At 46.2% G+C, this 19,368-nt stretch overlaps 1 protein-coding gene across 2 annotated transcripts in view; it reads left to right on the forward strand.

The window, feature by feature from the left end:
- The window catches only part of ZNF638 (zinc finger protein 638), an 846,814-nt gene that overhangs the window by 41,655 nt on the left and 785,791 nt on the right, over positions 1 to 19,368 (forward strand). Inside the window, exon 2 of one of the 2 annotated variants that reach the window (XM_069632287.1) lies at positions 10,985 to 12,710. In XM_069632287.1, the coding sequence (XP_069488388.1) occupies positions 11,277 to 12,710 (1,434 nt within the window). In that variant the 5' untranslated portion in view covers positions 10,985 to 11,276. Of the gene's footprint in view, positions 1 to 10,984; positions 12,711 to 19,368 lie in introns of those variants that run through there. The other variant, XM_069632288.1, reaches the window with a different exon arrangement.

Consider the following 19,368-nt stretch of genomic DNA (forward strand, 5'->3'; position numbering starts at 1 on the left):
AGTCAGCAGCTTCGCCATTAGCTTATTGTCCAAATTAATCGAAATTGGGCTCTAGGAGGAGCAGTCATCTGCCACCTTCCCAAGTTTAAGCAATACCTTGACCACCACTTCCCTCATGGTGTCTGGCAGCCTTCCCCTTCCTCAATGACTGCTGATGCATTCATTAGTTGCAGAGCCAACCGAGGTTCAAAATACTTTTAAGGCTGTAAAACCGTCCGGCCCAGGGGCTTTCCTTGACGACCACTCCTTAATTGCTTGAAGACTTTCCGGCTCCATAATGGGCCGGCACAACTATTCCCGTTACACTACTTCACACCAATAGGGCGCCACCCTGTCAGTCATTTAGCTCAGTTTGACACCTGTATCTGTAAAGCATGTAAACTGGTGTAGAAGGCATAAAAAGCTTGTGTAATATCCCTGTCTGCCTACTGGGGAGTCCCCGATGTACCCAATAGAAGTAATATGCAACCTAGGAGCGTCCACCCGATCTGCCTTAGCAAGCATTTTCCCAGGTCGTTTACCTTCCTCCATACTGCATAACTGCCAGTTTCCTGGACAAAGGTTGCTTCTCTTTTTTAATGGTAAATGTGTCCCCCTGAATGCGTGCCTCGCTGTCCCGTATCAATTTCAACATGCCAGACTCCTTTAGATGAATTCCCTTAACACCACACGTTTAAAGGTTTCCCACAATGTTCAATACGAGACGACCGAACCTGCATTTTCAGTAAAGTTGTTAATAACTTGTGCGAACCTGCCAAGAACAGTGTCGACAAACTCACTCAACACCCAGGTTGCTCTCAACCATTTGGCCCGGCACTTCGAAAAACTCAGGAGTAGTAATAATGGCATCTCCACCATTGCCCAAAGCGTGACTCCCCTGGTGTAGTCGAATGTGTCTCCTGCAAGAATGCCACATCAACATGACCTCTCTTGTACAATAACTACTTACGGTTTTAGATGGTTCAATCTTCTAATATTACACGTCCTACATTTCAGCCCCCTAGCCATCCCTGTATAAGCCAAACCTGTAGTCTCCAAGTATTCTGAGGTATCTCCCCATCACAAGTATTAGCCGTATTCTCCATCTAGTCCAATGCGGAGTATCCACAACTGAACCATATTGCTTGGGAAGTGAAATGTGAAAACCAAATATCGAGGGAAAACACCAGAACCACCGCTCTTTCCCCTAAACACCCCCACCCATAAACCGTTTCTGCATGAGGTTTAGCTTAGCACCCAGCCACCCCGTGCTACGATAATAGCCGCCTTCTCGTCACCACCAACTTCTACTTCACACCATTTGTCATCTGCTGTCAGTGAATAAGTATACCTCCCATTAATCACAACTCGACTCCTTTCCCTGCAGGCTGGGAATCGTTGGCAGTAATTCAAGGACACCTCTTCCAATATCTTAGGCACAACCCCAGCGGGGTCCAGTACAGTATTCTTAACCAAGGGTGTGCTAACCAGCAGCATCTATGTAGGGCTGTGCTGATCTGGGATTGGTCCTGGCTGCAACATATAACCTTGTTGCTGCACTGATGAAGCTAAACGTTCCACCATAGTATGCCATACCCTACCCTCTCCCCCCGTTGCTATGTTAATGACTTTTCTGCGCCTCCAAATGGCCCTCAGACTATGCCCAACCCAGAGGAGGCCAAGACTCCGCGTGGCAGCAATATTGTCCTTCCTGTATGTGACCAAGATGTGTTGGTTTGCCCACAACTTTAAACGCATTGGAGAGCACCACAATTTTCATATGCCGCGCAGTTGTACTCTGATTCCCTGTGAACACTAGAATCACTGCCAGCTGACCGTGGCTGTAGATAACGGTTGCACGTGTCTGGACCATGATCACCTGCAACCCGCTGCTTCTGGGTTCACCCACCAGCTGGTCCCCCACTCCTTCTCTCAGGGTGAGAAGCGCTCCTGTGTTTGCATTCCCCATGACCCTGCCGCTCGGATCTTCTCTTCGCCTTCCGATGCGATGGCGCCAGTCCCCGGCAGCTACCAGAGACTTTTCTCACCGAGCTCCGGGGGCGTCTACCTCCTCCTGAGAACGTGCCGATGTTCAGATCGCATGAGCAAACACGATGCTGCTGCACAGCAAATATTTCGGTAGCAGGCAAGCGCACCCAGTATTGTGTCTGCACGCAGTGCCTCTTGCGCACTCCTCCGGAGGCCCTCTTCCTCTTGGGCCGGCGCCAGGGGCTTCACAGGTTTCGCCGACTATCTCTGCTCCACCTCCAGCCGGGATAACCAAATTGCACTCTGGTGTGGACCGATGGTTCACGCAGTGGAATGCCGTAAATCAAAACATAAGCAGACTCGCAAGCGTCATGATTTTTATGTATGGGGGGGTTGGGGGGGGGTTAGGTGCTCACAGGCTTTTGTTTGGCTGGGCTCGCTAGCGCCCTCACCATCCGTTATTGCCACTAACTTCTTTGCACTTCTGAAAATTAATTCTTGACCTTATTGTAGATCTCAACATGCCTGGTGGTGGATTTGAGGTCACAATGTGAAAAATTCCTCTTTATTGGTGACATAGTTCCATTTTAAACACCACTACAGCACACCACTGCCAGTTGAGTAGTATCACTTGCATCAACAGATTCAAAATGTGCATGTGCTCAAATCTTTTTCCAGCTGCGCCATCGCAATGGCTGCTAGGTGCCTGTACTATGGCAAAGAGGGTATATGCACTAACTGAACATCTGAAATGACCTAATTTTAGGACCAGTTTTAAAATCTTTAACTATATGCCAGAAGAGTCATTGTGGCCCTGCACCATTCCAGAGAAACGGTGCATTGGATCCCTGTCTTCCGCTTCGGTCGATGCACAATGAGGTCATGCCTGGTATGTACCTTCAGCGCTTCCAGTCAAACTAGAGGTACCAGCATGACCATGACGTACTGTGGGCCCAGCCATCAAACTGCGTTTTTACCGTTGCAGTGATGGTACATACTGTGTGCAAAGGCACTTTGTAAATGCAGCGTAAAATGCTCCTGTGTACTGTGCTTATCAACCATCTATTGGATTGTTCATGTTACCGTACATAATTACTTCTAAATTGCATGGTGTTTGGACCAATTTCCAACTCATTATGGAAAGACAAACTGCCCTTCCTGAATGTATGGAAGGGGCACACTCTGGTTCCCTGCACAATTCACTTCTCAGTTACCATTCTCCTCTGACCGGTTTCTGTGCTTGTGCGTCATCCGGGAGGCAGTCTTAACTTGCAGTAACCCCAGTGCAGCACCCTGTAGGATCCTGGAACTTCCAACCTCTAGAGCAGGCTTGCCCAACCTTTTTGAATGTGGGGCCAAAGCATTCACTTTTTGTCACCCGGTGGGCCGGCGAGCCAAAAGTGAACACCCTGACCCAAAGCAGTATATTCAAAAGCGATGGTGTGTGACCTTTGACGCATTAGCATCACAGGCATAGCCATGCAGTTCCAAAGATAGCTTTTAGTGTCGGGGGCAGTGATCAAAGGTTAGTTTCTTGTGATTTCTTCCAGTGTGTATGCGTTGATATTTCTCGGAAATAGTGTGGCGACCGAGCGTAGCGAGGGAGCTATAACAATCTAGGGATGGTTTGGGGGGGTGCCCCCCAAGATTTTTTTCCAAATATGGGGCTGAAATTGTGCATTTTACAGCAGGAAAAGTGACCAAAAAGCCATAAGTTTACAATCGGTTCTAAAGGGGAACATGTACATTCCATGTCACTAACAGCAGACAAGAACATTGTAGAACACAACACATTTTGATGATCAATGTGTCCACCGTGTAAGGCAGCACTGTCACTGATGTAACACATTGGCATGCTGGTTGTGCCCAAAATATGCCTCTGTAGCAACATGTCTATGCTGGCTGTTCCCAATTTAGGCCAGCATTTTCCTCTACAAAGCATGATTGAAGCTGCCTGAGCATGTGCAGTGTGCCCAATACATATGCCAGCTTATCTCTGTAATACACATTCATTCATTCATTCTGTGGTAATGAAGAAGCATAATCCAATTCCATGGGGCACCTGAGGCAGTAAAAGTCCTCCGCCACTGCCCGGTTTAATGGTCGGACCCAACATTGCAGAAATTAATTAATCGTGTCCACGGACCCGACAAACATTGAGCGAATAAATAAATCTGGCAGGGGAGCCGACTTATGTTTCCCTGGGGGTGCCCAAATATAGGAAGTGACATAACCAGCACTTATATGACCGCATTTGCACGTAGTCGCCAACTTGGTGCGAGGGGGACGGGGAGTGCACAACAGTGGAAACATTGGCTAGCATGTATTGCATATACTAAAGGCAAGTAAGGAGGTTTAAGCCTTCCAGTTGCATTCCAGAAGGCCAATGCTGCCCCTACTCCACCCCTCTATAATCATCCAGGTTGTAGTAGCCCTGAAAAGGCAGAGCAACACAACTAGGATAGGAGAACAAAATGCCATCCCATCCTGTGAGTGTCATACCTCAGAGCAAGGACTGTGCGTGTGCCTTGGAGCACAATCTCACTAATTTGGTGCAAATCGCGCAAGTGGGTGCATGGTAATGCCATGCGCGCGTGTGTGTGGGCTGCATACCCCGGCTCACATGCTCACTACTTCAGTGTGACTCTCTCCAAGGCAGTACTGTCCCAATGGTGAGAAGTGTCATATTTTCACATTAACTATGCTTAAGCACTTTGGGTTATTGAATAGTGCTGCTACATTCGGAGTAATTCCATCCCTTTAAATATATTCGCTCTGGTATAACCAGAACAGATTTATTCTGATGATGAAGATGTTAGACTTGGTCAATAGTTCTGGTTCTGTATCATTAAATGTACTTCAGATCTTCAGAGTCTCGGGAGGATAGCTCAGGGACAACGTGCTCGCCTTAGAAGCAAGACAACAAGGAGCAACACAGGTTCGATCCCTCTGGGTATATTATACCTCTACATCTGTGCACCCCTCTTGCCAAGAGGGGTGCACAGATGTACAAATGCACCCAACCCAAAACGATTTCTTAGAAATTGACGGACAGACTTGCTTTGCATCTGTGCCTCCATGTCTAAAAATCTTTTTGGGTTGGGTGTACCTCCTACATCTGTGCACCCCTCTTGCCAAGAGGGGTGCATAGATGTACAAATACATCGAACCCAGAACGATTTTTTAGAAATGGAGGCACAGACTTGTTTTGCATCTGTGCCTCTATTTCTAAAAATCGTTTTAGGTTGGGTGTACTTCTACATCTGTGTAGCCCCTCAATTTTTAAACATCATTTTTTCCCCGGCTTTCACCCGGGCTGCCAGAGAGACAGTGTGGATGGAACAAAGGGCCATCCATACTGCGTCTCTTCTCTCCGGCCTGGGGGGCTGGAGGGGGGGCCCCGGAGCACCCGCATAACACCGGGCCGTGGCCTGTAACTGCCTCTGGTGCAGGGGGAACCAGAGGCAGTTACAGGCCACGGCCCAGTTTATTTGTTCAATGTTTGTCGGGTCCGTTTAATCGAGTCCACGGACCCGACAAACGTTGAACAAATAAATCGGGCCGTGGCAAAGGCAGTAACAGTCCTCCGCCACGGCCTGGTTTATTTATTTGTTCAATGTTTGCTGAGTCTGTGGACCCGATTGCATAAATAAATTAATGTTGGGTCCGCCCAACATTGCATAAATAAATTAATCGGGTCCACGGACCAGACAAACATCGAACAGATAAATAAATAAACCGGGCTGTGGCCTGTTACTGCCTCTGGTGCCCCCTCTCTGCCTTTTAGGGGGCAACAGAGGCAGTAATAGTCCTCCACCACGGCCCGGTTTATTTCTTTATTTGTTCAATGTTGTCTGTACAGCCTCGCGGGCCACATGAAAGGGTTTGGAGGGCCGCATTGTGGCCCGCGGGCCGTATGTTGGACAACCTTGCTCTAGAGTTACTTAAATATTAACAGTACATGATGGAAGTGGCTTTATTCCCATTCTCCCATTAACCACCTCTCCTATTTTAAAAGATGTTGCCCAAAAAAATATACTGGTGATATAATGTACCAGTTAGATTGGGGCCTAGGAATATTTCTGAACAGGTTAGCTAATGGTTCGCATACAATGGTGAACAAAGGTGTGTTGATCGCCACTATTGAGTGCTTTGGTTAGTTTTTTTTCCTTCTGTTTATATTGAGCATTCTCCCAGGCCTACCTTACATCTGGCTGTCATATGCACGTGTCACTACAAAGCTAACCGTCTGCAGGCCAGTACTCTGTCTGTACCAGATGCTGAAACTCGGTTGATCGGTTATGCTGACTTCTGTGTTTAATTGGTTAGTCATAGTCGGGACTGCACATACGCAGTATGTGAAAATATCTTGTTTGTTTATTAGTAAAAATTCACACACTAGGAACCAAACCCCAGTGCATGTCGCACCCGGACCAAAGAACAGATGCCTTAAGACAATGGCAGTGATTCACCGAAAATGGCTAACTCGGCTGAAGTGCCGAACAAATGTTCAATGGGAGTCACTGAAAGTGAAATGATTTATTTTTGAAAACACATTGGTATAATAACACTGTGTAAAACATGTCCTAGTGAAAGCAGATTTATTGAATTGCGCATCGGTGTGTAGGTGCAGAAAGCCGAAACGCATTGTCGACGCTTCGTCGAATAATGCAAGTTGGACTGTTTACACTGTGCCTTTTTTAAATGGGTCAATCTCAAGTGTACTGTTGTATCGTCTAGATTTGAGACCTTTGTAGCTCAATCCAATGTACGTAGAATTTGTACATGAAGAGTTGTAAGCTGTGATTGGATGGTCTTTGCCCAAATACAATGATTAATACAATGGATGCTATGATTAATTTAGGTAATTTTCTGAAGGCCACTTGGCCTCTGCAGGAATTACTTTTCAGCCAGTTTTTTTGCTAGTGTGTAATCGTAAACTAGAAATTAATTTGCAAGACTAACCACTTGTATGAAAATTGCCAACCATTCAAAAATGGCTGGTATATTGTTAGTGCAAGAAAACAAGCAGCCAGTGTTGCTGTAGGAAATTCTCTAGACACTAGTCGACCAAGTCGAGGCAAACCCCCATTGGATCTATACTGTCACGGTTTAGAACACCGCACAGCCCGCTAGGGAACTCCTTCTCCTACAAAGGATGTGGCGTACTTTAAAACGCTGTTTATTTTTAATATACTACAGATTCTTTTTGAGTAGGCCTCCAACCCATCTTGCACCCAACTTCCATAAACTCCCCATCTCAATTGATTAGGAAGAAGGCCGGTTTGTATCTATGAAATATTTATTTTGTTTAATGGTAAACGAAAATCAAACCATTTCACAACCACCAATGTTGTGCCAACACTACTGCAATGAGCGGTACAAAACAATTAGGTTAAGATGTCTTATTACAATTCACACAGTTCTTTAATTGCGAAACAGGAAAAAATAAACAACCCCACCCTGCTGCAACACTCACCCCAAGCATCAGCTAAACTTACTTCCTTTTGAATGGAAGGCAGTGGCAAGGAGTAGGAATAGAGAATCATTTTGGGTAAAGGCCACCACCACGAGATGGGAAGCAGGCAAAGAATGCAAAAACTCGTTTTTGGAGCCAATGGCAGAATGGGATTTTGATCTCACGACTGCTAGGGGACAAACTGAAAGAAAATTCAAATTGCTTACACTTAGGAGATTGGATAAAGTTTAGAGACTTATAATCAGCACACCAGGACAACAATAGAAATGGCTTGCAATGGGGAAAATCTCTTTCCAATGACTAGGACAGAGGCACATAACGGGTAGACTTCTATGCAAAAGGGATTGCTCACAATGGTACAACGGTTTGGTGTTTAATAGACGGTTGCAAATGGGAATTTTGTTGGGTAATGCCCACAATACACAGACAATTCGGTTTTCAGTTACAAGGAGACTAATTCTTTTTAGGCAACTCTTTAATGACTATAATAATTAAATAAAACACCAGAGACAAGATGGTTGATCTCGAATTTCATCCATCTTGAAATGTGAATTTCAATGGGGAAATTGATTTAAAAAAAAAATGATTTACACAGACAAATGAGTTTTCTTTTTTAAAGGAGAGATGCTAACATACACAGGCTAACAATTGATTCTTCTATGGAAAGGTGACTGAATTAAACTGGCAATTTGAGGTTTTCAATGGAGGAAATATTGGATGCAATGCTACAAATAAGGGCTTATGCAATTTAGTACTGGGGTAAATGCTACTTTCAAAGCACGCCTTGGCTTGGGACAGTTTACCGTTCATCTCTTCGCCCCCTGGCATGATTGGTGCAAGGGAAGCGAGCACAATCTGTCTGTTTGCATTTATTACAATTCTTTATCATTACCACTTTTTGGCAAAAACTAGTTGTCGCATTAGTATACTAAGCCCAGCCATATGAAATAGATATGCGGTTTTAGTGGGTCATAGGGAATTGGGTAAACTGATCGCCAACTCTCTACGAGGTAGCATGTCCCTTTGGCACTTTTCTGTCATTTTCATAAAATGTACAATAGTTATGACTTTACAAATGATCCAGCATGTTCCTAATTTCATTTTCCTTTTCACCAACGGTCCCAGTTGTCACAATTTTAGATCAGGATAAACAAAGTGAAAGGGTTAAAGTGCTCAAGCCTCTCACTGTCTATTTCCCATTCACAAAAATCACCAGTGCAGGAAGCGCCACTATTCAATGTGAAGTGCTTCTATAGATGGATGAGAATACTCAATTCCTGGTGATTTGAACATCATTTGTTTATAAAGTAAAGCAAAAATATTTGCACAAACATGAGAAACCAGTGCACATCTTTGCACGTACAGCTATACATATTACACAATACCATTACTGCTGTCGCTGAATGAGACAAGCAACGGGTTGATACATGGACATAAATTGGACAGAACAAATATTCAGACTTCGTTACATAAACCGTGCTAACACATTTGACACTGATTTACAAGGAAGGATTTCGTCTACACCAAGGTGTTTCAGCCAGTTCTACAAGGCTGTCTAAGCCGTCTTTTGCTGGCCTTCGTCAGGATGGGGTGGACAATGTGGTCAAGATGTTCAAGATTAGCTGTGGGTTTTGATTTGCCACATGAAGCAGGGACCCCGACAGGGTGGAGAGAACATGGGACTCTTAGTGTCCAGTATTGGTCTGTTTGTTTCAACGCTACCTGCATACATTTACCAGTCTCCCTCGGAGTGGGGCCTCGCCAGATTCAGTGCATCGCTTAGTGAAGTGTGGTCTTTCTCCTCTTAGTGAAGTGTGGTCTTTTCAGATTGATCTCAGCGTACACCACACCAGCCGCTCCGGCCCTCTGACACCCCAGTTTTTCACGAGGCACTCCACGACGTACGCTGAGATCAATCTAAGATACATCAGCGAGGAGAAAGACCACAAGGTAACCAGGACTTTCTGCTATTACCATACAAGAGGTGTGGGTCCCTCTTCCCACCTGTGACATTGCACAGAGATACCGGGACCATCGTAACAAATACGGACCCCAGCACAGGAGTGATCATTAGAGCCAGCCCCCCCCCACTCTTCTTTTCTGCTACTGTATTTTGCCACATATGCACCACTTGGACCGGTTGCAAGACAATCCTCAATTACATTTTTTTGAGCAGAGAACACGGTGGTGGACTTCACTGCTGCGATTTTTAGTTTACAGAATGGCTATGTGCAGCATAGGGAGCAGGGCTAGAGCTATCTGCTTCAGAATAACCCCAGTAACCAGTTTTCTGATGTGGTGTGCCCACTGCTACAGCAACCAGATCATTGTATCTGAAAAGGGCATGGGTTCCCCAAAGGATGTCACAAAACGTAATTCACTGACCCTAACCATTGTTTGTTTCTGGTACACTGGATGCTCTGTACCAATGTCCCCTTGTTGTTTTTATTTTTTATTACTAGTCTCATTTGACGATTTAAAAGGGAGTACCCAGAAGGGCTGTGTGCTACATGCTGTAGGCCTCCTCTACACTGATTATGAATTGATCAGTAATGAGATAAACAATACTTGTAATATGCAATTAATATATTCTGGTTTCTGAAGAGCCAGAAATAATTTCTAGTTCTGTCATCGGCTTTGTCACCCTGCTCTTGAGGTACACCCATTCATCGTTTCATGCCCAGTCTAAACAATTTTTGCAATGATCTGCTTGGAATGAGTTTTGCAGGGGGGCAGCATCGTACTGTATTGAAGACCCGTAGTCCTGTCTTGTTAAATTGGTTATTTGTGTTCAGTTGCTAAGTGGACAACTTTAACTCTTACCATCCTGGTCGGATATCTTGTTGGTTTTCTACAAGTGCGCAAACCAATTCAATTGCCGATTATATTCTCAGGTCTTTGGGAAAAGAACCATGGTTGCGCTGATTTAATTAGCTTGGCTTTTGCTGCTTTTTTTGCTTTAATGGATGCAATTTTACTTGTTTTGTAAGGCCTTCAAGATTATTTAACTGTTTTTAGAAGCATTGCCACAGTGAGAATGAAATGATTGTCATTTATAATGCACCTGTACACCAGTGTTTCTAGGCGCGAGAAGACCAGGGTGTCAAAACCGAGGGAGGACAAGACAAACTATCTTACTAGGTCTTGTCATTCAGATTGTGCGAGAACGAGAAGTGCAAGGGGAAAGGGTGGCAGGCAGAGAACATGGCAGCAATGCTGAGTAAGGACAGCGCGGCTCTGGTTAATGCAAGAACAGGGCTGTAACCGTAATCCTGCAGTCCTTTAAGTGCGTGGTAGGTCCAGAGGCAGTGCAATGATGACTAATCAAGAAACCTGGTACCCAGTGACCCTCTTGAGGGTAGCCAAAAAACCAGTCCGTATAGCAGACTGGTAGGTCATTAAGAGATCCCGAAACCAACCTTTTTTTTTTAAAAGAAAGTATTGAATGTTTCTTTACAAATGTGTTCCTCACTGGCTGTAAAACCCTGCACAACTGTTAGAAATATATTTATCTAATGTTTGTGTTTTTAATTTCAGCTTTGTGGTGTTCTTGGAAAACTACGCACCAATTGTGAAATCCTTGAACTTTGTTGGCATTGCAAACCCGCTTCTGTTGGGCTTGACACCTTTACAGCTTGCTCATATTAAGACTCAATTTGCTCTTCATCATTTGACTTTAAACTCCTCCAGCAGTTCATCGCCATCTGGTACTCCAGTTAATGAGGCCTTTCTAAAAATCGCAACTTATCCATTGTCTTATCCGAGGGGACAGATAACGTTTCAAGGAGCAGGACGGCAAAACCAGTGTGGCGTACATTTGCTTGGGAACATGAAGGGGTTTGGCGTAAACCAGTTTGCTGTAAATCAGTCTGCTATAAATTCTGGTCCTTTCATGGGAAGTTCTCCTGGAGGCATGAACCTACAAGGAATCTCTCAAAGATTGGATGGTCGTGGAATACATGGCCCAGCTCCTCCGGGATATATGCCTAGATTTGCGAGCCCACACGGTATGGGACAACAGAACTTACATCAACCAGGTACTGCAATGGTTCCGCACAGTGAACAGCTGGCTGAATCCAGGATTTCAAAGGAGCAAGTGAGCTTACGGGAAGCAGTGCATCAATTGGCAATGGAAACAAAGCCAGGTAAATGGGGTGATGGTCTTGGTTCATCTGGAAATTCTTCTACAGGTATGGGGCTGAACCAGATGTCCTCGCCACAAGTCTTGGAGCAAAGCCGAAATCCCCAATCTCGTTATAATACAGAGAGTGCTTCAAGTATTCTAGCAACCTTTGGTTTGTCCAATGAAGATCTAGAGGAGCTCAGTCGTTATCCAGATGACCAGTTAACCCCTGAGAATATGCCATTAATTTTGCGAGAAATAAGAATGCGCAAGATGAGCAGGCAGGTACCCAGTATGTCTTCTCAAGGAAGAGGTGTTGGGGGAGATTCTATTAAAAGCAAAGTGTTTGATTATGGGCATTCAAGCAAATTTGGTTACAGTGAAGATCCAGTTCAAGCACGAGTGTTCCGTGACCCTCTAGGAGAGGAACCAAGAACAGATTACCGCGGTTTATATGCACAATCCAGTGTCGAGGCGCGCCGCTCTGATGGTAATCCAGCAAGGTTTCCTGTTGATAAGCAGATGGGACAACTTGGTTTCCAGAAAGACACTACAAATAAACAAATGAACTATTCAGGGACTCCCTCAAACAAGATGCCTACATTGGGACCTTCTGGTGGTCAGAAAATGAAAAGTGTATCTGCGACCTCACCAGGTTTGCCAATTGATGTCCTTGAACGGAAATTTTCCCGCAATACAGGAAACTTGACTAACCAACCAAATGTACAGATTGCGACCCCACATATGACTAGCATGCCGGGTTTAAAGATGACTACACCGCCATCCAATTTCCAGATGGGAAACTCGCCTAATTTTCAGATATCAAGCACCCCTCCCAACTTTTCAATTGGCTCCACTTCACCTAGTTTTCAGATGGGGAGTAATGCTGATGTGAAGACAATGGGGAGCCCAAGAGGTTTTCAAGCGCAAGATGGGTCAATGCGACCACCTACTATGTCACCATCTGCTGGGCATTCAAGCTTTGGTAAAGGCCCCTGGCCCGCAAAGTCTCCACTATCTGATGGAGCGAAGACCAAACAAATGCCAACTCCTTCAATGATGAATGATTACTATGCAGCATCCCCAAGAATATTTCCTCATGTGTGTTCCCTGTGTAACGTAGAATGTAAACATTTAAAGGTGAGTTTTATTTTCTTTTCGTTCAAAGAACCTTTTCTTTTAAGATTTGAAACACTACTGTACATGAATATAGTGTATTTTTGTTCTGTTCCCCACGCCACCTCAAATGGTATGTTTAACATGGGGCTCGTAATCTGTTAAATGTGCACTTGTTTGTCCTGTATCAGCAATTTACACAAAGCAATGACCTGATTTTCTTTTAGTACAGAAGTACTGAACAAACCATTTTTTATGATAAATGTCAGAATAGCCTTTCTGAATTGCTAATACTGATAGCGATTGTGTACCATGTAGTAATGCATACTGAAAGAAACCAGCAGAACCTGGCATCGCTATCAAATATGGCTAAAGGAATAGTTTACAGTGTGAACCATAGTCTCACAAAAGGCCTACCAAGCTTTTATTTTTAATTGGCCTTTTGATTAGAAACGCTGCTTTGTATAGGTCCGATATCGCCATTATGACATTTTACAAAGCAATCCAGTGGTCTGATCTATTGCTTCAGTGCAAAAAACGTAATTCCTGACAGTTACCTTAGTTTGGACAGATTTTTGGCCTGCACTTTTCTGCTTTCCAGACCTGGATGAGTCGGTGGGGTAGGCTCTAATTTCTACTTGCTTTAACATCTTTATGTTGTAGAAAAGCCCTTGACTACTGCTTTTCAAATGCATCTTTTCCAGATCTCCTTTCTCCCTTCGTTTGGAACATGGTGACATTGTGTATTTTGCTTAAGGTCTGCTGGCCTGATCTTTTAGTTGGGGTGATGTGGGCTCTGAGACATTCAGGGTTGGGGCGAGAGCGTTTCCTTTTGGTGTATACTGTTTTGCTGAAGTAAAATACTTTGACAAAATAACCTTTTGGGGGGGCGGGAGGTGGTTTATTGCATATTTCTCCAGCATGGGATCTTCGATAGATTTACATGTCTGAATATTTCCCAGTCAGGCTGGGAAACCTCGATTGCACGTTTCTTATTTCACAAAATGCACCTGTAGTTTCCTTTTTAGTAAGTCTCCTATGGGTGCTTTTGGTCCAATCCAATGGGACGTCTAAACCCCTCCCCTGGAGGCAATGTTCATATTCTAACCACACATTGTGCGGAGTCCTAGTTCCTATCAGTTAACAAATGGGAGGCGGTCTAAAAAGGCATTCTTTGGGGCTTGCTCCATTTGTGGGCTAAATGTGTTTGAGGGGGGACGCAAACAAGGATTTCATCTACTTCCTGCATCCTAACCATACCATAGAGGAGTGATATCTGCCAAGGTTTCAGTGCAAAAGCGACCGGCACAGGAGGTTATCGTGCTGGTTAAGATAAGGAAAATATACACCGTCGGGAGCTGAGTCTTCCAAGAGTGGCAGTGCAAAGAAATTTGTTGAAGATGATCCCTTCTCGGCGAAGGGCTAGGTACGAGGAGACCACAGAAGAAATGGGAGCTAAAAAGCTACCTTGGGATAAAGACTCATCTGCGGCGCACATGTCATCGACTAGCGCCTGAACGATGGCAGGGTTATCCGCGATAATCCAAAGGCCATCGACACCTGCTGGGTTGTTGACTAGCTCCACAAAAAGGCCATGGAACAGCAGCCCTCTCTGGTCACGTCGACTAATAGATTCCACCTCTCGTCAATGCTGGAATCAAAACCTAGGCCATCAAACCACGAGTGGTCGATGTGGTACCACCAAAGGTCATGTCTACGGAACCAACTGAATAATCTCATTAGTCTGCTATATCACTGAAGCAAGCACATTCGCTCCATCGTGGCACTAAGCACAATGGACATGGCTTCACCCAGGCTAGAAAAGACTGCCATAGACCTACTGGCTCCACATCAAAGCTCTTGCTCTTCTGTCTCAATCCCCCTAACAACTCGGACCACGCAAGTGGCAACATGGAGCAGTACAAGACCCCATAACATCCTCTTGCATTCCAGGAGAGGATACATTTTGAGAAGACACCCTCTGGATGCCAACAGACCTGCCCAGTGAACAAAGATGTTTAGCTGCGGTCTTCCTGGGCAAACCCTAGCAAAAGGATGTCCTGTTGGAAGTGTTGGGCGATTTTATTTTTTTGGCTGAATCGCACACTGCCACCCTGAGCAATACACATTGACCACTGCTAATATGGCTCTGCAATCAACCTGCTGGTTTATCTGTATCAATGGTAATCTGCCTCCATGTATTCTGTGGTTGTGCCCTGGTCCTCCAAAGGGCCTTTCAGCTATGTCTTCTTGGCCACCTCCCTCTGGGGAAGGAAGAGCTTATATGCAAACACTTCCTGCACCATGGCATTCTAATGCTGATGTCTAACTGGCAGCAGCCAGTCCAGCGCTTTTGGAAGGAGCTTGCCTGTAGATTTTAGGGGAGTTGCCCAACAGCGAAAAGGGTTGGTTTGGCAGATGCAAAGCTCTGATTTCTGGAAGCTTCTGCATGTGGTATTTGTATTGGTAAAGACATGCGATTTACCTCGTAAGTTTGCACGTGATATTCAGTCCAAGATGTTAACCTCCATTGGTGGTGTGTTGCGGGCACCCTGGTGTAGACTGGTGTACACTTCCATGGGTTAACTGATTAGGAGCTCACAATGAAGTCTACCGGTGCAGCCAAACTTTTGATCGTGACACCTTCCAGTCTAGCTCGAAGACTTTAGAGCGGACCTCAGATGGCTGCTTAGGGTTCCTTGAAAGGAGACTGACAATTGGATGAATCTCCTAGCATACCTAGAAGAGACCAGGCCCAGTGACCAAAGGTTTATATTGTCCATGCACCAACCACGCCCTCACACTGAAGCAAAAATGGCTTTCTTGTTTGGGTCCTCCCATCTCCGTTAGGAGTCATTTTGTGGTAGGTTGTATCAACCTTGTGAAAGGCGTGTGGATTTTATCTGTGGTACCCAGTGAGTACAGGTTATTTCTTCCAATTCGTAACCTGCCCTGCATCAGGTGGGTTTAGAAGGGCCTATGCAATAAACTCTGGAGCATGTTCCCAAGGACCAGTGTTTGTCTAGCTCTTTAGTGTCGCCAAAACTGGATGGGCCTGAGGACAATGCTGAATCTGTCCACCCAGGTCAGCAGCCAATAATTGGTTTTGAACAGTCTGTTTGCTCCCATATAGCGGTAGCGTACTCGGAACAGGTTTGAGGAACTAAGCAACATGAACATTGAATGACTGCGTCAATATGGAAATCCGAAGTGTGTGGTCCTTAATGGAGTCGAACGGTTCTCCTCGCTGGCAATTGGAGCCAGCAGGTTTCTTAAATGGATGATTAAGACTTCCTAATGTTTGTAAGAACTTCAGATGTTGCCCTGATCCAAGAAACATGGGTCGCAATTTCACCAGATGGACAGTTTTATGTGTATGCTCTAATGCAAAAAGACACAAAGGGGTGTAATGTCTTTGGGCTCCGACTGGATATTCTTTCCTTACTTTTTTTAAAACATGGTTTTACATAATAAACCATAGGCATCATATAAAGTAAGCTGTACCTTAATCTTCTCTCTGTTTGCCTCATTTCCAAATCATCCCACCCCCCGCTTGCAGTCTATACTGCTTCCTAATCACCCTTATGATGGTACACTAAGCATGAGTTGGTTATGGTGTTTGTTCGTTGGAGCATGTCCTCTTGATCAGGTGCAGTGCACGAAAATGTGAACATGGGGGTCATGAGGGGTGTCCCATGCCTTGATTGCTGTCACTAGTGTCCCCTGTGTTTAGGAGTACTGTCCTTTTCCATGCAGCAGCCTCGGGTATCGGCCATTGGCCATTTTTTTCACATCTCTCCACCAGCTTTCTAGGTTAGAACCCACCCCCCCTCGCTCGCCGGCCACACCTACCCCCGGGAGATTTACATGCATGGTGATTCTGTGCTTGGCCAATATATATGCAAGGTCTTGCATCTTTTGTGCGCATTTTGCATGCTTGGGACGCGCAGATCGGCCCACTAGGCACACATCTTTGGAGTGCCAGTCAATTTTCAACCCTCCCTTGGTCTTCCTGTCTGCCACCTCTTCCCAATATATTCTTTGTGGAAAGCCCATAACATATGTAGGATTCCAGCATCTGTGGCTTTGCATCTAGGGCATGGGTGCACAACATATGGCCCGCGGGCCAGTTGCGGCCCGCCATGTTTGTCCGTCCCGCGAGGCACAAGCGCTCTCCTAATGGAGGGCGGCCCGCAAGCCGCATCGGCCTCTCTCCATTAGGAAAGTCTTTGTCTTCCGGGCCGGACAAAACACTGGCCGTCATTGGCCCAGCACACACGCACCATGTCGCTCCTACGAGCCACGTAGTGCATGTGCTGCACCAATGGAGGGCCAGCACTACAGCTGGCGTGGCCAGTAAGGCTTGATGCTGGAAGGCATTTCAGCCTTGCTGGCCACGCCAGTCGTAGTACCACTCACCTTGTCAGCGTTCCAGCTTACCTGCCTTCCAGCATGTCCGGTAAGTGGTCTGTGTGTTTGTGTGTGTTGGGTCTGTTCTGCTGTATGTTTGTGTTGTGCATGTTTAGATTGGGGTGTGGCGGGTGTCGGATGTGCATGAATGTTTGTTTTTGAGTGTGTTGAGATGGGGGGGGGGGAGGTTTCGGGTCTGTATGGGTGCATGCTTGTGAGGGGCATAGTGTTTGGTTGGGGGTGAGGGACATGGGGCATAGTGTTTGGTTGGGGGTGAGGGGGCCACGGGGCATAGTGTTTGGGTGAGGGCCATGGGGCATAGTGTTTGGGTGAGGGCCATGGGGCATAGTGTTTGGGTGAGGGCCATGGGGCATAGTGTTTGGGTGAGGGCCATGGGGCATAGTGTTTGGGTGAGGGCCATGGGGCATAGTGTTTGGGTGAGGGCCATGGGGCATAGTGTTTGGGTGAGGGCCATGGGGCATAGTGTTTGGGTGAGGGCCATGGGGCATAGTGTTTGGGTGAGGGCCATGGGGCATGGTGTTTGGGTGAGGGGCATGGTGTTTGGGTGAGGGGCATGGTGTTTGGTTGGGGGCCATGGGGCATGGTGTTTGGTTGGGGGCCATGGGGCATGGTGTTTGGGTGAGGGGCCATGGGGCATGGTGTTTGGGTGAGGGGCCATGGGGCATGGTGTTTGGGTGAGGGGCCATGGGGCATGGTGTTTGGTTGGGGGCCATGGGGCATGGTGTTTGGTTGGGGGCCATGGGGCATGGTGTTTGGTTGGGGGCCATGGGGCATGGTGTTTGGTTGGGGGCCATGGGGCATGGTGTTTGGTTGGGGGCCATGGGGCATGGTGTTTGGGTGGGGGACAGGGGGCATAGTGTTGCACTCCAAGAGTGAACCCAATAATAAAGCTGAAACAGGCACAGTTAGGAGATGTACATCCTTTACTTTTTTGAGGAAACCTGACTCAATGAAGGCCATACTCCTCTTGGGCAACCCAAACAGCAAACCAAAATAACGGAATGTCCAATCATAGGTCAATAAAATATATATAATTTAAACAGACGATATACAATAACTAAATCGAAATAAATTATAACAATGGAAAATGTGTAGTACAAAATGTAAGTTTGAAATGCAATAAAAATAGTTACCCCTCAAAAACATTATTTTTCCCGTTTAATACAAATTGGGGGTGGAAAAAGCCTCCTGCCGCGCCCTACCTACCACCCCGCTCACATTTACTTTTCGGCCCACTATAGCCCTCATGTAAGGTACGTTCGGCCCTCTGTCAACATTAGTTGTGCACCCCTGATCTAGGGTAATGTTGCACCAGGAAACTTGGGAGATTCTCAAAGGTTTTAGGTATGCTCTGTTATTTGCATCAGTTGTAGTTTAGCGTTCGGTGCACCCTCCTATGGTAACCCAATATGCCTTTACATTGTCTATCAAGGAAAGGGGCCCCAAGATCTTCCTCCCACTTGTGTCTCACTGCCATGTCCGTGCTAGGTCCATGGTCAAGAGGAGGTTGTATTTCTTGGTTTGTCCTCCCTGGTTTGGCCGCCCTCTGCGAGTGTCTACTATTGCCTGTTTTTCCATCACCTCGCTAAATGTAGGCGTATGATCTCCCTTTTGACTGTACAGTATTACAGGTATGGATCGCTATATAAGCTTAGCCTGTATGCCTCACTAATTAACAATATAGGTGCTACTATGGCATTTACGGTCTCCCCCGTGTTAAGCCCGGTCTCCCTCTATCCAGGTGACTCAAAATCTAGGTGCTGCTATTGCATTACCACTCAGTACAGCCCCTGACCTCCCCTCCCGGATGGAGATACCACATCAACAAAGTCCACCTCTCTGACCCCCTCATCCCCCGCCCCTTCTGCACCATTCACACCCCGATAACTCGCCCCTCCTGTCACATAACCTCTGCTCTAGCACCTATTTTCATGAACCCCACCCACCCCTTATAATTCTACATCGGGTCGCCACCTACGGCCCTTGCCCCCAAACACTGATACTCTGACCCCTCCCCCCCGCCCCCCCCTTGCCCACCCACAAATCATTCTGCCTCCAACATCAGAGGAGTGCTTTGGCATGCCAAACACCCCACAAATCCTCATACAACACATCTCAACCCACCTGAACATATCCTCCCTCTACCGCCTGGCATCTATTGAGAACGACCGCATACTCAGTCCATACACACAGCGCGCAATCTCAAACTCGCAGGCCAGAGGGCTCTCTGATGCTCAAAACATCACGAGTC

This window comes from Ambystoma mexicanum, chromosome 6q, assembly GCF_040938575.1.
Source record: "Ambystoma mexicanum isolate Mex_15411 chromosome 6q, UKY_AmexF1_1, whole genome shotgun sequence".
Lineage (NCBI taxonomy): Eukaryota > Metazoa > Chordata > Amphibia > Caudata > Ambystomatidae > Ambystoma > Ambystoma mexicanum.